This window comes from Accipiter gentilis, chromosome 21 (genome assembly GCF_929443795.1).
Source record: "Accipiter gentilis chromosome 21, bAccGen1.1, whole genome shotgun sequence".
In the NCBI taxonomy this organism is placed as follows: Eukaryota; Metazoa; Chordata; class Aves; order Accipitriformes; family Accipitridae; genus Astur; species Astur gentilis.
The window spans coordinates 25907619-25932044 of NC_064900.1; the positions used below are offsets into that span (position 1 = coordinate 25907619).

General features: G+C 34.1%; 1 protein-coding gene across 1 annotated transcript in view; it reads left to right on the forward strand.

The window, feature by feature from the left end:
* The window catches only part of NCAM2 (neural cell adhesion molecule 2), a 322614-nt gene that overhangs the window by 270723 nt on the left and 27465 nt on the right, over nt 1–24426 (forward strand). Inside the window, exons 13-14 of the mRNA XM_049824891.1 lie at nt 16186–16305; nt 18209–18330. Of these exons, the coding sequence (XP_049680848.1) occupies nt 16186–16305; nt 18209–18330 (242 nt within the window). The remainder of the gene's footprint in view (nt 1–16185; nt 16306–18208; nt 18331–24426) is intronic.

The window sequence follows — 24426 nt, forward strand, 5'->3', positions numbered from 1 at the left end:
GATATTCAAGCTTCAAGTCTTTTAACCAAATTATTCCTGAGCTTATAATTCAGCATTTGTAGGATACTAACATAAAGTATTTTCTACAGTGGAAAAATTATATAAGCTAAAGTTATACATACATTTCCATAAGCATGGCGTAGAAGAAAAAATACAGAAAATGAGCATGTTATAAAAGCTGGGTTTTTTTAAATCTATTTGTGCTTTGAATTTTAATGGTCAAGGATGTTTTCTCTTTTGACATTAGAGATTGTTCTTTGGATGGCAGAAAACAGAAGCTTTATGAAATAATGTGCCAAATAGAATATGATGCTATAATGAATGTATTACTTGTAAATATATTTCATGCAGTAATATCAAAACACACCAGAGATGCTTTATCAACATATGCTCATACTTTTTTATTGAATATTTTATTGAAGGAGACAATAATTTTCAAAGTCTTGTGGTAGCCTAATTAGGCTATGTTCAAAAATCAGTTAAATATTTCTTTAAATATAAGTGGTTTTACAACTTTCCATTATAATGCAAAATGAAGCGATGAAAAATATTACAACCTAAGAAATGCTGAAATCTTTGTACAAGAAAAGGAAATCTGTTGACAGGTGGACTACAAGCGGTACTGTGTTACATATCTGAAAAATAAGCATAACATATAGAAAGAATCAAAGGCATTTTTCTTAAGAAAACTATTCTAAGAAAGTTTGTAGATCATTTTAATCTTATGCAAATTGAAGACCAATAATTTTATTATTTTGGTTTTAGCTATTAAAGAGTTCTCAAACTTCAAGCACTACTGCTAGTATTTGCTTTCAACATAACTTTTTGTTTTCTCTCTGGTTCTTGACAAGTTGGAGATCAAATTTGAAATAAGTAATTTTTTGTAATTTCACATTCAAATCTCTGCAGGTTGAGTTCTTTTTTTTTTTTTTTTTTTTTTTTTTTTTTTTTTTTTTTTATCTAAGTGCATTAAATTTCATGTACTTCATGAAATCATAGAATAATTTAGAAATTAAGGGACCTTGTGATCATCGGCTCCAAACTCCCCAGGTCGCAGCAGGACCAACTTCAAAGTTATGTTAGGGCTTTGTCCTGACCTTTCTATGAACGGAAATTCCGCATTGAGTGGTTTGTCTGTGAAATTAGGGATTTTTTAAACAAGGGACTGTCCATACTATTTTTTTTCACATTCATTTAACTTTTTTTTAGGCACATTATAGTAGAGAAAGGATTTTCTGTACTATAGGTTACTCTTCTCTTCAAGATCAGTTTTTAAACTTCTGTGCTGTTTGTTATGCTTGGTACTGATGCTCTTTTTACTACATGTATCCTTAAAGTTAGAGGAAGTTATGTACATACCAGTGTTGATGAGGTAATTAAAACTTGAAGTCGTCTATCTCTGTGTTACATTTTTTACTGTTGAATTGGCTATACCAGTGAGAAAGCATGCATATATGTAGGTGAATCTTATTATAATCCTTCTAGTCAAAAATATTCAGTAAATTTAAAATAAAGTTATTCCATTTTCTCTTTTACTTTTTATAATACATATGATATTCCAAGCAATGAAATGGTGATTTTTTTGTGTCTGTGCAGTTCAGGTTTTTGGGTAAAACTACTGAACTTAATTTTCTGTCTTTAAGCAAGACTTTTTGATAGACATCACATGAACAGGCATTATTTCAGAAGACTTTAGAAGTTTATAGTGCATGGTTTTCCACCGAGATTTCAGAAACAACATTATGCAAAAAGATATTCTTTCTTATGGTAAAATATAGCAATTACTGTGTCTTGTTATTGTCATGGGGAGGAAATCTAATAGGCAGATCAATTAGAATTCTGATGTACCACATCTGAGGTTGTAGGTTTTGTACTTCCTGTTTCTTTTGTACTGAAGCATGAAAGTATGTACCCCATTGATTACTAAAACACTTTCCCAGTGTAACAATACTTCACCATTAAACTGGGAAGACTTTCAAATGGATTCCTGAGAGATATGAACCCCATATAGTTCAATAATTTTCTTAATAAGTTTAATGATTAAGTAGAGTATACCTGTATATTTTGTAGATAAAACAGAAATAAATTGCAAATATTGTGGTAGACTAGGTCAGCATTCAAAATTATTTTTATAGTTTAAAATCTTCAAGGCAGAATTCATTAATGTCTAGTGCAAGCTGCTAAAGCAGAAGGAAAAAATACATTCATTAACCCATTTCAGTGGGAAAATACATTTTTAGTAAGTATTTCAGACATTAAATTCCTTGACATATCTGCTAGATTTGGCTCCCTGTGACATGAATTATGATCATGTTCAGTTCTGAAATTATACTTGCTATTCCTGAGGAGTGTTTCTGCTTTTCTGGAATATCATGCATGTACTCCAGAAATTTAGAAGTACCGGAAGCCTTGGAGATTTTCATGCATGTTAAATGATTCCACAAGTAATTCAGAAAACATCTCTCAGTTGTGAATTCAGCTTTAGAATCTGATTCTCCATTTAGCAGACTGTTAGGCAGGCAGTTTAAGACCAGTGAAAACATGGATGAAGAAGACCTGAAAAACCAAACTCAAGAAATTTGTTGTTACTTTATACCCAATTTGTAACACAACAATTGTTGCACAATATGGGGAATCTTAAAATGTCACATTGATTGTCACATTGTCAAATTGGCTTAAATTAGTGGTTTAATTTAAGAAATGGTCTGTTGTCAATAGGCAATAATTGATAATATTGTAAAAAAAATTTTGTAGATCATTCCTGATATTTGGTAATATACTTACGATACTATTGCTAAGCCTAAACTCATGGAATTCCTTTTTCAAAAGAAACTAGATATTTAGCTATTTCAAAAACAGTTTTCTCAACTTAGAACCACTTTGAAATTACAGGAATGTGGGAGTTGCATGTATATATATATATATATATATATGTTATTAATCTATGGTGATGTAAGATGCAATACAAATAACATGAATAAAAAGTCTGTAATTTTAATAAATCTAAATTCTTGAGATAAAATCACATGATACAATTAGCAAGGCCATGCAATTAAAAAAAAAAAAAAAAAGAAAGAAAAGAAAGAATGGATGCAATTTACAACCAATATAGATTACTATTAAATGGTAGGAAAAGGACTACTTTTTATCCAAATTAATTTCTGTGTATACCTGCACATGAGAATGTTATTCAGCCCTCTAATTCTGTCTCTATGCTATTCTTGGCCTCCATCCAGCTTAATCTTTGCTGTAAAAGTCTCATGTGGATGGAAAGATTGGACTGTAAATAAATATCTTAAACTAAATTACATGGATGGATTAGAGAGACTGGAAATTGAGGAGAAGTATAAAGGGAAAGCTAGGTTTAAATATTTCAGGTTTTTATACAGACCTAAAACATCGGGAGAATGAAATGTACTTCTCATTTTCAAAGGTGAATAAAATGTCATGAGAAGTGAAAAAAACCCAGACAATTTACTTCACAGCATGAGTTCTTAACTAAAAGCAACTGAGTGTTATGCAGATATAACCACTGCCAATATCTGAGGTTACTCTTCTCTTCAATAGCTTGTAATCCTGTGTTTGCAATAGCATTTAGTCAAACAGTCAAAGCTTATTGCAAAACACGTTTTATGTTCAAATGTTGGGTTTTTCTTAAAGACACAGACTTGAAAACTCTGTAAGAACAAATGAAAGATACTTTGATTGCAAGAAGTATGTAGTAAATATTTTAATAAGCAATTAAATGGAGAATTAGTTATTCCAAATATATTCACATGGTATTCCTCTGTTGTGATAACTCCTGGCTACTCCCTATTTAGACCTTTTCAGGCTTTTTATGATGGCACAGTCTTAAGTAAATTTGTAGTGAACAAACTGATCTGATGTAAAGGTCTTGCTGATCTGGCTTGTAAATGTAAATCTTGTTAAGTAAAGAGTGATGCAATGCAATATTGGATATGAATAACTGATAAATGAGATGTATGGTGCAACTGCAAATTTTGCCTGTCAAATCTGTATTGTATTCATCTGCATTTATTTTATATTGACAATTTGCTTACAAAAAAGTAAAGTACCTTTATGAAATATTTATGTGTATATAAACTTCTGCTGCATTTTGTAATACAAAACAGAAAAGTGTTCCTGGAGGACAGAGTAGACTTTAAGTATTTTCAAGGCTATTGAATGACAGAGTTGTTATCAATGGAGTTTTCCATCTGCTACATACAACAATGAGCAATGGAGAGATAGCATAGCCCTATCTGTATTACATTTCATGATATCATTAAATGAATCTCCTTTTTATCACTTTTTGCTCTCTATTCTTTCATTTCTCCATTGGCAAGAAATAAAGTATAGTATGCAGGAGTAGGATGGGGATGAGGAAGAAAAAATTATGAATGAAAATTAACTTTGCCTGTAAGAAGCAAAAGAACAGTTGTTGAAATCATCATTCATGTCAGCATTGAGGTCTTTGCTTTTTCACAGTAGTGAATGTCATAGAAGACACATTTGGGATCATGTTTTTGTCCCTTTGCTTGTCACTGTGAGGATAGCCTCTTTGGTGATAGCAGTCACCAGGAGCTGGTTTGTTCTTACCTCAAATGGTGGTGGTTAGGTTTTTGCCACCTCCTGCATTTGGTAACAGAGCAAGTAGAGCCTCTTTTTCTCACACTTTACATGCTCCAGAGTTGAAAATTGCATGGGTTAGAGGAATGAAAGAAGAAGTCCTGTATTATAACTTGCTTCCTAGGAAACTCCAAGACTGCAGCAATATACCTTGGTCATGGGACAAGTAGTATTAATGAGAGCTTCCAGTTTAAAAAAATCTAGTCAGTGATAATATACAATTCAAGAGAATTGCATAGGAGACTACTTTGGTTGGCATTCAGTCTAAGTAAGTGACTTGTTAGGAACATAAAATTGAGCAAGTAAAATACATAATTTAGAAAAGAGAAAATCATGCATTTAATTTCTAATAATGAATTCAGTTGTAGGTTATAGTACATAATTCTCTGTACATAGGTAAAACTGAGAAAAGAGATGTAGATTTTATATATGTTGTTCTGTTTATTACTATTAGTATGCAGAATTATAATAAAATTGAAAAGTGTTGGAATTTTAAATAGCAGTCTCAACTGAGACACAAGGCTTGCCAACTTATATTAATTTTCCTGTTAAAAAAAAATCTCTACTTCTCTGAGCACAGTATTAGAAATTTTCATTCTTTTGTGTTCCACAGATATTTCTTTGGCTTAGCATTAAGAATTCCTGAATTCTTGACATCTGTCTTGGAGCTTTGTAAGAATACTGATATATTTGTAGTAATAAGTAAAGAGTAATTAATTTTCTGTGGCATTTGGGTCCATCTGCTTAAGAAAGGCTATCTTTTATTTGTATCTCTTACAGTGTGGTGTTGTAACACCATAAGAAAACCAGTGAATTGCATGATAGCTAAGAAAACTAGTGAATTACATGAAACATCTTAAATCTGTTGCAAAGTCTCAAAGGAACAAAAAGATCATTGTAGCTCTGCAGAACTTGGCTGACAATAGGAAGAAGGTGCAGTTGTTAAAACTGAACTGCTCTCATTATTTTCTTAGACTTTGAAGGCACATGCTCTGAGGGCTTTTTGGCTTTTTTTTTTTTTTTTTTTTTTTTTTTTTTTTGTGATAAAAGAGAAGATATTTGAACCAGTAATCAGTTGTTAGTTTAGGATAAGTTGTTAGTTTAGATCTGAGTTATACCCTGCTCTATAAAAGTAGTCAGCAGGAGCTTGCTGAGTCTTACCAGCTTCAAACGGCAGTTGTATGACTCTGAAAGAAACCTGCCTGCTTAGCCTTTTGAAAAAAGATCTGAGCTCACTTTGTGAAGTCAGTCAAACAGAAACTAGCTCCAGCTAAAGCTGTGGACCTGGGCACAGTTCTGCCCTCAGATTGGCAAGCCCCATTTGCCAGTGACTATGGTGATGCAGAAGTGTGGAGTCAGCCTTGACTCAAATGGGAGGGCTCACAGACCCAAATGTCAATGTATTGCAAGAATGTCTCCCATACGTGCCTTTCTCAAACAGTCATAAGGTCCTTAACACTATGGGGACTTGCTACACCATTAGCCAGCGTATACCCATTCGACCTAACATATTCCAGATGCACCATAGAAACTACTGTGGACTTCATGCTTAGAAGATACAAGGTTCATCTTCTATGAACTCAAGTGAGGCTTACCTCACCTTTTTTTCAAGATCTCTCAGTAACAAAGAACTCACAGATGGAGTTTTGTATGTAGGAAACCCTTTTCAACTCCAGCTTTGTGTTGCAAATTTCAAACGGGACATTAGCTCACAACAGGATCTCCATTGCAGGAACAGCAGAAAAATGGGCAGGAAAAACTGAAATACAAGTAATGCTTGCTGCCCTACAAGGCAGTGTAATTGATTCTAGATTCTGGGATATATAAGAGAGACTGATATAGGATACAGTTTGATTTATACAATTGAAGAATGAGAGAAAGTGGTGTAACTGTAGCAAGCATAGAAGAAAGGAAAGTATGCACTCATAGCTAACCCCCAGCCTCCCCGCTAAAAATATACTCCCACCTTCAGTAATCCAGAGTGAATTCCAGACCTTGATATAAGACAAGGAATACATAGTGACAGTAGCTAAAATCTAACAACCAGCATGTTCTTGGTAGTCTCCTAATAAATGGAATCTCTGTTCCCCATAGAAGACCCCATTTTATTTTCTGGGTTGTCTCCCAGTAAGCATTGTTTTTAGCCTTAATGGGTGTTTAAAAAGAGGGGGAAAAAAAGGGGTAAATGAAACTTATTTTGCCCTTCTGCAATGAGATTAACACAGTTATTCCTTTACTACTTATTATACTATTGTATATTCACTCAGTAAAGTATTACTCCTTTAGAAGTCTTAATTCTATTGCCTTTATGTGTTCATATTGCCAACAGAATTTTAGGTGTATTCAGTGGCATAGAAATTTTTACTATGGGAGAATTTTAAAATTAATGTCTACAGAAAATAAATTTTACTTATGGAAAGGTTTAACTTCATCAGATTTTGTATTTAGCAGTGTAATTTGTAGTATTAAAATTGGCGCAACTGTAGTCATATAAAAATTTAGGAGTGAACCCTCATGGTGCTATGCTGAGAACATTAGTCATATGTTTGAAAGCATTTGGAACAATACCTTCTTTTTGCGTAGTTGGGGGAATATCTGGTAGCAGTCCAAATCCCCATTGATTTTACTGTGTTGTTTCATTGTTTCATAAAAAGTTTTAAGTGTAGCCCTTTTCAAGTGGCTGGCTGTTTCTTCAAGCAATAGACTTTAAGATCCTTGCATTAAGAAGTCCACAATAGTTTTATAGCAGAGGAGAAAACAGGGTTGCAAGAGCCAAGGTAGTATCCCTCTTTAATTTGTAGAATCTTAGAAAGATTGGTTGGAAGAAACATCTAGAGTTTATCTAGTTCAGCCTCCAGCTTGAAGCAGGACTGGTGCCAAACCTCGATCAGGTCAGGCATGGCTTTGTTTAACTCAGTCTCAACCCCCAAGGATGGAGATTCCTCACCCTCTTCTCTTGGCATAACCTGTTTCAGTGCTTCATTTCTCTCCCAATGTATAGGTTTTTCTAATATCTGATCTGAACATGCTTCAGTTGCAGCTTGCGACTGTTGCCCATGCTATGCTATTTGCCACTGTTGAGAAGAGTCTCACACCATTGTTTCTATCTTCACTGCACAAGGATGGTAGGTGACTGTTCAATCACCCATTGGCATTCTCTTCATCAGACTAAATTAGCCTCGGCATCTGTGCATTGTTCATGTGCCCTAGGGTCCTCTTGGTAGCTCTCTGCTGGACCCTATTGGGTTTCTTTTTGTGCCTGGACACACAATCCCAGGTTTGTCTCTACCAGCACTAACTGGATTGGGACAATAAACTTCTCTCAATCTGCGGGCTCCAGATACATCCCAAGTAGGCAGTCTGTCATTCTGGTGGCATTGAGATATGCAGCCTTGGCTGGATGTGTTGGCCTGCTGCATGCATCTGTTCCTATGCAAGTCTTTCAGCCTGACCAGAAAGACCCTTTCACCCTTGCCCCAAAGGGCTACAGTTATCTTTGATCTAATTGAGGTTTCTATTGGGCATCTTCTTGGTGCCTGCATGGGTGAACATCGATGAATAGGAATAGCCAGAGGAGACTCTGCAGTCTGATGCTGCAGCTATTTTTCCTTCAATTGAATTACAGAACTGGGATTTGGGCTTGTGAGTTTTAACTACAAGAGTGTGATCAGTTCTTCTAAGGACTGAGACAAACTTCACCAGTCTCCAGGAGATTCATTTCCATAATTTTGATTGACTTAAATTAATGCTTCTAAATTTTAGGATAGCAAAAGATTACCCATCAATAAATGTTGTTTAATTTATCATCAAATAAATTTCAATGCTTCAGAACATCCACAGTCTTATGTACAAAATAAATCTGAAAATAGTATTTCTTAGAAGTTCTGGTTCTAAAATAGTTATTTATTTAGTAAGCAAAATGAAGGTCTAATAAGTACTCTGAGGAGACCTGATATTTTAAAGGTTAGGTTATTCAAAGAGCATTTGGTTTTGAAATGCATTTAAATTGTGTGGTTTTAAAGCTCAATATGTATTTCCATTTTAGCCTATTGAATTGTGTAAAGAATTGGTTTAGTATGCCTTTGTTTAGCTTAACAAGATCTTCTTACAGGCAGTATCAACTGTTTCAAGCACTCTGTTTCCCAAACTTTAAATATGGTGCTACCTAGGAAGTTTTTAATTGTCCATTCTTTCTTTCTCCTCTCCTTTTCCCCTTCTGTTCCCTTCTCTCTCCTCCTTTTCCTATTCCTTCCCCTCCATTTTCCTTCCCTTTAAGATATACAATTACTTTTAATGGAAGTTAACTGCATTTTTAAAGATTTGGTGTTAAGCAGATGGCTGTGGTCATCATAAAGGTAGTATAGGAAATTTTAAAACTAAAACTTGGAAAAAGGGACAAGAAAGGGAGGTTTTTTGTTTTTGTTTTTGTTTTTTTTTTTTTATGGTTTTATTGTTTGGGGTTTGTTTTTTTGTTTGTTTGTTTGTTTGTTTCAAAAAAAGATATAATCCCAATACTCAGTAAAGCTTTGAGTATCTGTGTATTTTAATGTGTGTTATTACAGTTGAGGGAAAGAAGCACATCTTGTTAGCATGATAAAAAACATGTTGGCTTTGTTCTCTGCTGCAAAAAATGTAATTTTGTAATAGACTTCTTACTAAAAACTAAACCAACAAATAGCAACATAAGAGATTTATAAAAGAACAATACAGAAATAATTGAATAAAAGCAGTATTGTGTCAAACCTGAAGAAAGGGAAGCTGAGTTGTGGAACAAAGTGTTGGGTTTTATAATAATACAACAAAATCAAAGGAATTCTAGAGAAAAGAAAATTAGGAAAATTTGCCTACATCAGCTTTAGTACTGATATGAAAAATCAGGAAAGATAGGATAAAAAAGTATTATTTTATGGATAGGCAGTATATCCATTACACACTCTTATAAGTTCTCATTTTATACTCTTAGAAGGTTTCTATATGGAAAAGAAGAATAAGTTGGACTTAATAGTGATACCTCATGTGTTCACTGATACAATGATCCATCTCAGTAAATTGCTTTTGTTCCAGGAATGTTTCTTCTAGGATTTTTTTTTTTCCTAAACTGTTTGCTGTGCTGTGATTTAGATTAAATACAAGTTGAATTAAGGGTGCTTTTTAAATAAATAAACTAGAAAATGAACTTCTAAAGAAAACCTATTTATTGTTACATCCTAAGTATGTTAAATGACAAAATCCATCTTCGGGAGTCATGACTATTCAACACATTACAAAGGATGTTGTCAATCCCCAAATTTGCTCTTTTCTAAGGGCTTTGGATTACACATTTGCTTGCTCTATTTTCATTAATTTATAGCACTACATTTTGTGAGTATAATTGTCCCATACATTACTTAATCTTTTTTTATTAGTTTTATTTCAATAAAAATAGGTATCAGAGAGAATCCTCTGAAGTACTCTAGGGTGAGGATGCTACTTCAATTTCCATTTGTATACTGACATCTCAGAATCTTACCCACTAAAAATAAAAATTAAATATATGAAGAAAAGTAGCTTAATAGGGTAATTGTGGTTTGGGGGCCATACACAAAATACTAAAGCAATTTTTTTCACAGTGCATTTTTCATATCAACTACTGAAAAATATTTTATAGGGCAATTATTCATGTTAGTGAATATTTTATTATATTAATTATACCTTATCTATCACACTATATATCTTTACTCACAGTTAATTGTTTATATTCACAGTTAATTAAGCCACTACAAGTTTTATTCAAAAATAATGCAATAATTATACATTATAGTGCAAAGAATGATGGAAATTCCTGACAGAGCCTTTCTCCCTAATTTTTAAAATGGTTGTGTTTGTTTCTGTGTGTACATTTTAGGGAATGACTTAAGCCTTGATGTTGTCTCCATATATATTAATGAAAGTTATGCCCATGATTTCACTGGCAGTAGGATTCACTACCATTATGTTTTTTCATATAATGTGGAACTTTAAATATTTTCATTACCAAAGTTCATTTAATTGTGTTAGTTGAATTCTGACGTTTATAGCCAGGTGCTTGAATCAGTAGTTATGAAAGTAATTGTTACTTGGGCAAGGCAGACAGATGGAACTGAGACAGCATGGCTGTTTCTGCACATGAATAAACATTTTGCCTACTGAGTAGCAAAATCCTTTTTTATTTTTTTCCTGTGTTTCTCCTCCGTGGCAAAGTCTAACTTCATTTTTTCAACACTTCTGTGAGCTAACTCTGTAAGGCTCAGCTAGAAAAAGAGTTTTTATACTCTTCCTCCTACTGTGCAAACACATAGATTAAACAAAACAGTGTTGCTCATCCCAGGCAGACAGAGGTTTTGGGAGAAGTTCCTCAGATTGTGTGACATCTACAAAAGTCTAAGACATTTGTACAGAACCTTAATGCTATACTACCATAGGTCCCTCACAGCTCTGCTCACATGTCCTACTACTATAGGTTCCTCACTGCTCTCTTCCTGTATCTTTTTCTTCTGTCCGTAAAGGAACATGAGTCAGCATCGCAAAGCAAAACCTGTTTAAGCTTCATAAAAATGCTATTCATTTTTTCCTCTGAAAGAGATTCAATTATTTCCAGGGGGGCTCAGTTTTTCCTTGAGAGTAGTAAAATAATGAGTAAAAGGTGAAGCAAAATGCTGCTAAATCAAAACACTCCACTTATTAACCTGCACTGTATTTGATCTGCATTCAGTCTGCATAGTAATAGAGATTCAGACTAGAGGGAAAGAAATAGGAAAAAAAAAAAAACATGCTAAAATTTTTAATGCTTGTTTGACAGAAATTTAACACTGTTGCCACTATCTCAAATATGTATGAGTGAAGAGGATATTTAAGCAATGATATGTCTCAGCTACTTTTTTTTCAAAGTAAATTTAAATCCTACTTTAGTTAGATCTGACAAACTCAAGGGATTGAATTTGGAACTGGAAGAACATTGTTCTATACAACAGATAGCTCTCCAATGACAACAATATATTGATGTGACATTTCTGTTAATTAACCTCATATAAGATTTGCTTTGAGATTAATGTAGTGTAACTGTACTATTAGTTCCCCCAACCTTCCTTGCCTTGGTGATGGTTTATGTAATATATCACAGTCCTTAGAATATTTCTGAGGTAGAATTTCTTTTGGTGAAAAGACCATTTAATATGCCAGACATTTCCCCTCTCATTCTACTGTAATAAGGTAATATAAACAACCTACCCTGGAACAAGAAAAGCGTCTGGGGATTTTTGTTTTGTTTTTACTGACTCAGATTTATGGTACAATTTATTTCACAGGAAATTTTGTGTCAGATGTTGTTTTCCTATGGTTCATCTTGACAGCAGTTAAAATTCTGCAATAAAAAAATCAATTTTCTAGCTGAAATTCTTACACTCTGTATTTGAAATGTTTTTTGCATTTTTTGTCTATCTATCTAACATATAACCTTTGTGGGGTTTTTTTTCTGTACTGTGTTGATCCTTTAATGTTTTAGATTTGCTTGAAAACTAGAAGAATCTGTAAGATAGAAAATAAGGACTTGATTTTTAATGTTGCTTAAACTTTAGGATTCTTCCCACAGAATAGGTTAAGCTGAATTTTGCTCTTAAGTAAGGTTTAATTTTTGGGGGGGTTTGTGTTTCTTTTTAAATTCTGGTCTACAAAATTAAATAAACCAACAATGTTCCTTGCATACCCTTTCAAAAAAGTATTTACAATTTTGTTTTAAACTCTCTATACAGTATGTTAAACCAAAACCAAAATAACAGGTAACTTGTATCATGATCTCCTCTTCCAAGGGTACCATGTGACTTGCAGCCTCCCTGTTTATCTTCTTATAAGTGGAAAACACTAAGGTCTGAGCTGGTGTGCATCATGTTAATTGAGCCCAGCAACACCTGCAGAGTTCACATGAGAATCTTCTGTCTTTTCCTCTTTGGAGTAGTTCTTCAAAGTCTACTCCTCAATGTAAGCATTCACTATGTAAATAATTCCAGCAAAATTGATTAGTCTGCAAAATTGAATTCTTCAGATAAAGCATGCAGATACTGTGATTAGGAAGATAGTATAAAAACAGAAGCAGACAGGTAGGACAGGTAGAAAAAGACTGAAAAATTTCAAATCATATTCTGAAAGAAATAAAGGAATTTCACTTTCAGTATATTTGGGACTTGATACATGCCAATGAATATACCAATGGCATAATTTACACATATGGTATGCAGTGGACCAATTTTTTCACATTCATATACTGAGACTCCTATATTTCTTTCAGAATATTATTTGAAATTTTATAGCTAATTATGTCAGTCATCATTGAAAACTGTAACCAAAATATCCATTGTGGCCAGGGCTATGAGCTATGGACTCCTGCATGCTGGTTTTGGCTGGGATAGAGTTAATTTTCTTCACAGTAGCTAGTATGGGACTATGTTTTGGATTTGTGCCGGAAACAGTGTTGATAACACAGGGATGTTTTTGTTATTGCTGAGCAGTGCTTACACACAGTCAAGGCCTTTTCTGCTTCTCTCCGAACTCCACCAGCGAGTAGGCTGGGGGTGCACAAGAGGCTGGAAGGAGACACAGCTGGGGCAGCTGACCCCAACTGACCAAAGGGATATTCCAGACCATACAATGTCATGCTCAACATATAAAGCTGGGGGAAGAGGGAATGGGGGGATGTTTGGAGTGATGGCAATTGTCTTCCCAAGTAACCATTACATGTGATGGAGCCCTGCTTTCCTGGAGATGGCTGAATGCCCGCCTGCTGATGGGAAGTAGTGAATTAATTCCTTGGTTTGTTTTGCTTGTGTCCATGGCTTTTGCTTTACCTATTAAACTGTCTTTATCTCAACCCACAAGTTTCTCACTTTGACCCTTCTGATTCTCTCCACCATCCCAAAGCAGGGGGAGTGAGCAAGCGGCTGGGTGGTGCTTAGTTGCCATCTGGGGTTAAACCACGACACCTGTAAGAAGAGTTTTGTTTGTATACGGAAAGATGAATAAGCTGGTTTTATATTTAAATAACAGATATGTACCTTAAAAAAAAAAACAACTAGTTTATTAAGTATTTTCTTTCGTCTTCAACATATTTCAAAAATGTAAAACACTTAGCAAGCAGTGAAAGTTTCACTACTCTTAGATTATTCTTAAGCCCTGCACTTTTATGGCATACTGTGGGACAGTTCCTTAATCTTACTTAATTATTCTAAATATTCTTTTACAACTGCAGTATTTAAAGTATTCTGATCAAGAATGGTTCTTCTCTTTGTTTTCCAGGAAGACATAGTTATATTTTTCCTCTTGTGCATAAAATATATCCACATCATACCACCACTGATATCAAGTGGTTCCAGTTTTTGAGGACATATTATGTGATCAGATTTAGTTGGGTTAATTCCATAAATGTATTTGTAAGAGTCATTGTATCTAGACATATAGTGCTCTGCAGGGGACTCTAAAGTAGATACTGATTCTTTAAATACTGCATATATTAGTAATTTTATTCATTTAGTTAGGTCTCAGGAGTCACTCAAGTGTTTATAGAATCAGATTCTTAGGTTTTATGTAGTTAACACATTCGTGTTTTATAAAGCGTAGACTCCTAGTCATGCTTTTATGTTGTTTAAATTTTAAAAACATTTACAGTAACACTAACTTCTAGTATACCCTAAGGTTTATTTTTGGTGAAATTATTCAGCCTTGGAGAGTAATCATGGCTGAAAGGCAAGTCAAACACTGCTACTGATTGGTTTAAGTTTTAAATTTCATCTTACCATAACTGAATGTTATTTATCATAATCCTTCTCTTCTCCAAATTCTGTTCTCATGATGGTACTTTATTTTTTCCTGACATGGTTATACTTCATAGTTTGATATTTGTAAATCTCATGAAAATGATAAAGCTAAAATATGCTGGAAGACACACGATTCTACTGTTTTGTTTACAAGAAAACAGTTATCATGTTTCAATTGCAAATTCATGCAAAGTACTCATAATAGAGTGTGAAATGTAAAAGTTACTGTTTTTCCAAAATTCATTAAATCCCTTTAGCTCCACACGAAATGGGACCTCTGTCTGCTGCAGAAACTAAAGGAATAGAAATTCTAATAAATCTGGGCTCCAAAGAATAACAAAGAGTACTGACAAATAATTATACTTTCAGTAATACATAACTTGAAAAAGCAAGCCTAAAGCAGCTATTAAAATACTCCTCTATAATGAATAAACTAGACTCCCTAGAGACTGAGAAAGAGACTACTGGCTGCTTCTCAAGACATTACAATTCTATATCTGCTTTGTAAGATAATACAGCCCCTGTTTCTCTGGGCAAGACAAATACTGATGTGCTTGAAGTAAAGTTCATCCAATTTATGTCCATTCCCCAGTATGAATCTGTCATCTGGAGAGCTCAGCATAGAGCCTGCAAACAGCGAGCAGGCAATTGCTGTAGAGACAATAAAAGGAAGCTTTCTTGTAAAGGCGAGGTAATGGTCCAAGAACTCTGTGTGGATCGAAATTTCCAAGTGTGTACTCAACATTGATATTCATAATATACAGTACTATGGTAATATATTATACTGCATTCCCATAAAGGATCCTGGAATCCAACATTCTTTTCCTGGATTTTGTGTCTAGATTTGTTGCCGTACATTACAACAACAATATTCTTAGTGCTGTAAAATATTCTTTTTGGCAAGCTCTTTCACCTGTTTTGTTCTTCTGATAGCATCTCCAGGTAGAATCATAGAGATAGGTTTAGGTTTAGGCTGTGTGAAAGACTGCTGCCAGAGATTCAGTCTTGATTTCTGAAAGCATGTCCTAAGTTCAAACCCATTTGCTTCCCAAATAAATTTTTGTTGTTGTTGTTATTACTTGATATGTATTTCCATACACCTCCTCTTAAATGTGTGCAAACATGCCTAATTCACTTTCAGGTCCTTAGGATGACTAAGAAGTCTTCCTTTGATCATCATAGCCATCTGTCTTTTTAGGTCTTGAATACATTGTTGAACTGGCAGAGCATAGCACCAGTAATTCACCACTAATGTGCATGTAGCTGCATCTAGAAGTGTAGACCAAGGATGGTTGATACCACTCTCCATGAGGGAAAAATGGAAGTTATGAACTGTATGAAGGTGGCTTGAACATGTATCAGATGCCCATTGCCAGCTAAGAGAAAGGAAACTTCCATTTTTTTTTTCCAGATTCATGTCTCCTGTTGTCACAATCCAAACATAAAATATCAATTACCATCAAGGTCCTCAATTTTTGCCTATGGCCTCTGTAACACTGACATTAAATTTAGAAGCATAACTTCCTCAGTCACAACAATGATTCTATGCAGATGAAAAAAAAAGGGGCCATTAGCACTCGACAAGAAAGCTAAGTTTGGAACCACTCAACTGTTAGAAAATGGGACCCGTAAGTTGCAAGTGAAGCAAACACATTATGAAATTGCCTGACTTTTTTTTTTAAAGGTATTGCTTCATCAAATTTTGTTCCCATAGTTTTTCTTTCCTTTCCTTTAGCAATGGTTGTTCTCAGCAATTTGGAACCAAATACGACATATGAAATCAAAGTAGCTGCTGTAAATGGAAAAGGGCAAGGAGAGTATAGCAAAATTGAGATCTTTCAGACCTTACCTGTCCGTGAGTAATACTTGTGCTATTAAATGAAAATGTAAATGATTATTAGAATATGTTATCTCCAGATCAGCTAATAATTTAAAGTATGATTCACTGTGGATAATATGTTTTATATTTATAAACTAGTTCACAGTGTATAGCATCAGTCTTTACATTGTTTATCAGAAATCATGTTTTGATCCTCTTATTCCCCTCCACCAAGTAGTATGAATGAACTTAAATTGGAGAATTTATCCCATCATCTATATTTTTGGGACTTAGACAAATCTTTGCTTTATATTCAAGAGCACAAACAATGAAAGAGATTAAGGACTTTTTCTCATTTATACTCAGGGTATTAGAGACATCTGTAAGAAATGAACTGGACCTTTCTAGAGACATTTCTTTAGCAAACTATGCTGCCACAAATTTTGCAATTATTAAGCCTCAGACAGAAATCTTAAGCTATGGAAAAATCATGAGAATAAATGTTTTTAACTACAATTACATGCAAATGATAAATGCTACAAAGCCAATTCTATATTTGTAGTAATCTCTATAGGCAAGAAATTCTGATTTAAATATTAAGGGCTCATGACAGATATTTTTCTCAAATTACTTTTCAATAGAAAAATAATAAACTAAACACAAAGGGAGAAATAAAATAACTACCAGATGGCACTGTATAGTACTTAAACAGATATACCAAATTACATCAGCAACTATTACTAGACTAGTCTCTCATAAATCTGTTGCAACTGAACTCTTGTCTGAGTAGAGCATTACTCAATATAGTTAGCAATACCGGCCCTAATGGAATGAAAATAAAAGTCACACAACTACAAAGAACACAAAATATTTCTGTGTTACTATATTATGTTCTTATTGATACATTTCTTCTGTCCAAAACCAGTAACTTGGCAGCTTTCAAATTTCTTTTTGATTAAAGCATATTCATATTCTAAATATATTGAACAACAGATAAAATAATTTGCTATTATTCATATGGAACATTATACCTGATAGAAAAGTGATAGAAACTGATAGAAATTCTATATATGTTACCTGACAGAAAGCTAGGCAAATTCTATGTTGAGCTCAAAGTCAATTTGTCTTTACTTTGATAAGGGATAAAACCAAATATTACAAATATGTCTAAAGAACTGTATCTCTCTGGTTGAATGCAAATTTACACATATTTTGAAGGTAAGACACTTTCAGTATTGCAACACATGGTCATTTAGGATCTGATTAAAACTATAATAGGCATTGTGTAAAGAAATTATAATTAGTCTTAATTTCAATTAGCAAAGTGGCTTAAACTGGCTATTAACACTTGAATTGTATGTTTAAGATCATTTGTATCCTTTCATTACAGAGAAAATTGTTTTAGCTTTTGGTAATGTTATTCTTTACATTTCTTCTTAATATAGACTACTCTAAAAGTATCTAATTTTTCCTTGGCACATTTATTGAAGCGTTAATTTACCTAATGTTTGTAATACAATTTAGATTTCGACATGGGACTAAAGCTCATGCTTAATGTTAAGGATGCTTTCCTGTAAGGTAGTGTTACTCTTAAACTTCAGTGTGAGTAGCAGCTTACCAGCCTTGCTGAATTGCTAGCTAAATGATTTCTGAAGTAAATTGCATCTGAAAGTGTTAAAGCTTGGAAGGTCTCAAAGAAACAAATACTTCTTTCATACTGCACATAATTTTGTTTCCTTGTGTGAGATAATTAATCTACGTTAGAACATACTTTAAGCAAAATATTTAACACATTTCTTAAGGATGTTCTGCAGTGCTTGGAAGAATCATGTTGCTTTTAAAGATTTTGATTAATAATATTGTGGACAAGTTCCCAGCTGTAATTTAAGACTTATTTTATTGCTGAATTATTAATAGCTACTGGTTTTTCCTTGTTTAGGTGAGCCAAGCCCCCCTTCGATTCATGGACAACCAGGAAGTGGCAAGAGTTTTAAAATTAGCATAACTAAACAAGATGATGGAGGTGCCCCCATTTTGGAATATATTGTCAAATACAGAAGTGTAAGTATTTCAGTTAATCAAAATAGGTGGGTTTTGCTTAGCAATATCTGCTTTTAATGTGAAGAAGACTGTTGATATGATTTGAAATGTAACAAAATGGTTTGCATACTACAAAAAGAAAAGAAGATACAGTATAGTAAGTTTTCTTTTTTGATGAGGTTGCTAATGTCGGATTATAAAATAAATTTAAAAAAAAAAAAAAAAGCATCTGTATTGATAGATAGCATCCTAGAGATAGAAAGCTATATTCTAGTGGTCCATATTAATTTTAATGACAGTAATTATCTGATTATGTTTCCTGTTTTCTATCTTCCTAGATTCCAAGGCTCAACTTACAAAAGCCAAATAATTGACAAATTATTAGCACTTTCATGAGTTTCAGTGTACATATCAGTTCTTTAACAGCCATTGTGCAGAGTTTATTTGCCTTCTGTCACCTACAGTCTGATTTGGTGTTCTCTCATCAAATCTGGCAAGTTTAGAAAACAGGCTTTTCTGCAATGCGTAATTATTTTTTCAAAAAAACCCAAACAAACACAAAAATAAAACCCAACCAAAAACCCAACAACAAAATGTGGATTTTTTAAAAATTATTAAAGTACCTAAAATAGCTTTACTTTCCTGATATACTATGTTTAGAAATGATTGGGTTGAAAAAGTAACTATAGAACTGGCAAAAGCAATGAATTTAATTAAAAAGTGTGTATTTTGTAATAACTTCTTTGTGTTCTTTTAGGAAGACTATACAACTTTTATGTGACTAGACCCAGTAAAAATACATTTTACAGAGTGTAACAACAGATTTACATGTCTGTTTAGAGAGTCTAAAAGAGATTGGGAATGTAACATCAGATATTTAGACATGTTAAACAGAAGATAGTGAGGACTGTATTTAACAGAAATTAGCAATCTTTGAGAAATTAAATGCAGAAACTGTTTTACTGTTCCCAAAAAGGAAAAGCCAGTTTCTTATTTGGTAATAGTTTTTGTCACATTTCCTGATGTTTCCTATAGTGTAACTTTTTTATGATAGTTCTGGGATTATGCAAGTGCTAAACCTGGCATGTAAAATGATTTTCCTAAACTAAGTATAACCAAAGAAGATTGCTAGGTCCAAATCAATTGAGAAAAATTTGCTAGAGCTTTTAAGAATAGCCTGAGGGAATAACCAGCAGTTATTTTAATATCACTGATCCCTAAATCTTAATTGACCTTCTTAAATGACTTTCAGTCTAGTGAGTACAGTTGGCATAAAAGAAAAGAAATTGTAAAAGAGAGAGAGGCTAGTAAAATATGCAACACAAGATACAATGCAGTTTTGTGAGATAGAGCTTCCTAGTTAGAATACAATGCCTCTAGGTATTTATAATTGACAAGATAAGAAAATAAACTGTTTGGATATAGTATATACATGCAGTATAAGGAATTCTTTCTGTTTCTGTGATTTAAGTAAGATAAAAGATTTTGGATCTATCCTGAATATTTTTTGAAACCTGATTTTGATTTAGTGTTTTAACTAAGGTACAATATTATAGAAGAAAAGACCACTTTTTATGTGTATTGTTGAAAGATAAATGTACAGTTTAAGCAGTAACTGGAAACTTAATAGGTTACTGAAAAAGATAGCTTTTACTTGGACCTCAAATCCATATCTCCTTCAGCTTCCAATTGAAAAAGCAATTTGACTAAATTAAAGGCCTTCCTACAACAAAAAACTACAATATATTTTTGGTGTTTTAATCAGAATGAATGGATGCTATTTAAAGTTCTTAATTATCTGTTGACTGCTTCTCTTCTATCTTCCCCATTGGTCATATTTAATTAGCTTTCCTAGAACTCTTGCCAGCCTCATTAGTAGCACCTGGACCAATGTATTTGCTTGCATGTTTAAAAAGCATATTCGATAACAAGCTATACATCAGTGGCTTTTTCTATATAAGTTTTATACAGTTGGGTTTTTTTGTTTTTTGGGTGTTTGGTGTTTTTTGTTGTTTTTTTTTTCATTGGGAGAAGGACAGCCTTTAAGATATTATAGCAATATTATAGCCTGGTGTAGGGCAATTGGTAAGTTTTATTTTTCTGGAAATTACGTGTTTCATTCTGTCAAATATTGCTTTCCTAACATCAGTTTATTCATATTATGGGCAGGAGTTACTAACTATAATGAGATAATAAGAAGCTTCACATTTTGTTCTGTATTCCAGAGAAGTAGGTACTATGCAATTTTTATGAGTAGCAGCCTCAAATTGATTTATGCTGTTGCACGAAGGAAGTCAAGACAGTCTTACAAAGCTTCACTGATGGAATCTGAAGCTGATAGCATACATTGATTTCAAAGTTACCTTAGGAAAGAATTGGAGGAGAGAGAGAAAGACAAGGGAAAACTGTTCCCAGGTAGCCAGCTGGGAAGAGTGGTGATGGGGATTCCCTAGACATGTGTCCTGTCTGATGCAGGAGGTGACTGCCCAACCACATTTCTCATAGTAACTGTGTAATTTTAATGGGGACCAACTCAAGCTCCCCTTTGGCTGTTCCTGCTTATGGTGCTATTAAAGTTGATTGGGGAACACATGATGAGGTGCTGGTATTGCACAATGGATGTTAAGCTTTATGTATGTGGAAATGTGTACTGAATTTGTAAATGGCTGTTTTTTACTGTGTTATTTACCAAGTACTATAGTACCAGACTAAAAACTAGAGGGGAGGGTTGAAGAGATTGTGCAGACTAAGGGGAAGGTGAGTTGATAAGGAGGGCCAGGAGGAAGGAGCACTTGGGATACAGGGGAAAGACTGCCACAGCAGATCAGGGCAAGTGGGTGACCAGGCACAGACCTGCAAGAGAAAGGCAGGCTACAAAGCAGCTATAACACAGGTTAAGCTTAGCTCCAGAAAGAGAATGCAAACAATGTGTGATCACCATACAGGAATAATCACTTAAAAGTGACTCTCATAGTTACAAACAAAAGTTTGTGCTTACCACTCAAGTGCATTTTGACTGTGATGGATATTCTGTAGCTGCACATGCTGATCATTGTTCTCTGTAAATATGTATCACTATTATCTTGAAGAGATTTGTTCCCAGCCTTCAGTTAAGATTTTGGTATTGTATCCTGAATTACTTCATAATACTTAAAATCAAGTATTGAAATAGGCTTCATAGTGATTGGAAAACAGAATTCTGTTTCTATACTTTCGGGTCACAGAATGCCAACAGTAAGCTAGAAAAAAAAAGGGGGGCAGGGGGTTGTTTTTTGTTTTGCCCTGGCAGGCCAAGTTTCAGTAAAAATTTAAAATTAGAATGAAATAATTAAAATATCTATCTTTTACAGTTATAAACTTTTAGATAGAAAAAAAGAAAAAATAATTAAAATCCTGTTTTGAAATAAAAGTATCAGTATTTATTTTTTACTTTTACATCCACAATGATGTTTGGAGGAAATGTGAGAGGAGCAATTAGTTTTGCAGGCCAGAAAGTTGTTAACCATGTTGACCTGTGACAGTGTTAATATTAATGCTCTGAATTTTGGGATTGACAAGTGTTTGACTAATAGGTTATGTGCTCCATTCTTGTTTTACTGTGTTGATGGAAGGCTGTGTTCATTTTGTTCCTTTATGATAGGTTCTATAAAAAAACCTCTGTAAATATGAATCATTTAAAAAGAGATACTTTCTCATTTACTCCCACTCTGGTATACCTACCATAAAAGAGTTAAATGTTTTTGCATCTCTAAGTTCCACTTTACCTGCCAGATCCTCGGACTTTCTATGCATTTTAACACTATGTACGTTATCAGCCATTTTGTGTTTTGTTCAGTATTTGTCCTGTATTACCCAGACCTACAAAGCACCATCCTAATGTAATGAATTCTTGTGAAGTCATTGCTTTAAACTGTGAGGTTGTCTTCGTGAGGATTTCTTGATATTTTTTCCTGCAAGCTTTCAAGAGAGTGTGGCATCTCCTGCCCATTTTTTTATCACAGGGACCACCGTAATAACAAGTCAGTTTGAGCTGAACTTTCAGCACAACAATTTAGGGAGGGTGGAGAATAAAGGAAAGTATTAAAGGGGGTTAATCACTTTTCCTCACTTTTTATGAGCTCCCAGAGAAAGTGAACTTGGGTACAATGTAAAATGACCATTAATGAGAGAGATGTTATTTTCTACACTAGTAAATAGTTAGGTGCCTAAACAGTGGATTGGCTTTACTTCCACTGTTGTCAGATGTGCCCTCAGTTTTGAGAAGCAGCCGAGTCATGGTAGACTGGAGTTTCATACTGCTTTGCTTACTCTTTTTTTTGTCAGGGTATTTAGGTGATTAGGTTACTCACAGCTGTCTTACATATCTAGCTCTTAGACACTTCTGAGATTTGGCTGGTGCTTATTTTTAAGTCCAATACACATGGAAATAAGAAATAATAATATTATTTTTTTTAGTGTCATTAGTCTGTGGCGTTGTAGTTTCAGCTAAAGTAAAGTTAATTTTCTTCCTATTAGATGGTATAGTGTTATGTTTTGGATTCAGTATGAGAAGAATATTGATAACACACTGATGGTTTCAGTTGTTGTCAAGTAGCGTTCATACTAAATCAAGGATTTTTGAGCTTCTCCTGCCCAGCCAACAAGAAGGCTGGAGGGGCACAAGAAGTTGGGAGGGGACACAGCTAGGGCAGCTGACCCAAACTGGCCAAAAGGAATATTCCATACCATATGATGTCATGCTGAGTTTATAAACTGGGGGGAGTTGGCCTGGGGGGGAATCGCTTGGGAACTAACTGGGCATCGGTCAGCAAGCGGTGAGCAATTGCATTGTACGTCACTTGTTTTGTATATTCCAATCCTTTTATTTTTATTATTATCATTTTATTATTGTTGTTATTATTATCATTCTTAGTTTCTTCCTTTCTGTTCTATTAAACCGTTCTTATCTCAGCCCACGAGTTTTACCTGTTTCCCTCTGATTCTCTCCCCCATCCCACTGGGGGCAGGGCGAAGTTAGTGAGCAGCTGCGCAGTGCTTAGTTGCTGCCTGGGGTTAAATCACGACAGTTTGTTTCAACCAAACACTTATACTGGGAAGAGGACAATATGAATCTAAGGCTTAAGAGTAATGGAAGTGGGCAGCAAGATCCCCAGAAATTGCCAGTCATTGGTTAGTCTCACAGCATCAGTGACTTTCTGCAAAGGAGTATTTCCACATTATATGAAACAAAACAAAAGGCAAATAAAGGAACACTTTAATCTCTGAGGTTGCAGATCTGATTGCAGTTTCTGAAAATCTGCATTTGGATATTAATGACACAACTGCTAATAATAATTGATTATTGAAGACATTTGTATTGACTTACCCCTCAAATTAGATGGTAGTTTGTGATTTAGAAGTTTATTTCATTTGTTGTAGAACATTGTGCATATGTGGAGCTTTCTATAAATTTTAAGCAGTATTAATAATAGAACAGCCTAATAAAGAATGAAGTGTTCTTTTGTAGTTCCATTTATTGCTCCTTAAGCTCCCAATTAAAGGGTCTTAGCATAAACAGGGAGATTCGTAGGAAGATTTAACTGACAAACTCTTGTTTTGGCTCTCTTTTCATTTCTACACTAATAGTAAAATAAATCTGGACACATTATTGAGCTCTACCTCATAAAAAGTACTTGAAAATGCATGTGAAATAACAACTATAATAAAGGATATTGCAGTTCTTTTCTTTTTTTCTTTAAGATGCCAAAAGCAGACTGTATTCTGGAAGACTTAATCTGTTTATCATTAGAAGAAGACAACTTGCTTTCCAGATACTTTCTTTATTCTTCTTCCTCCTAACTTGTGTTTGTCACTCTTCATAAAACATTTTGTTGCCTTTGAGCTCAGGGCTTGGACTTTGTTTCATTTATCTCAATCCACCCAGTTGGCTTTCCTTTCAACTAAACTTAGGGTGTCACTTCTCTGGCATAGCATGCAGGTATCCTGTTACATTTCAGCTCTTTCATTATTCTTCACCTGACCAAACTGTGGTACAACTGCCTTTTCACTTATTCTTGCATCTGCAGAAGAGCAACCTCATATAGAAATCTGTATAGTTTTCCTTCCAAATCTTAAGCC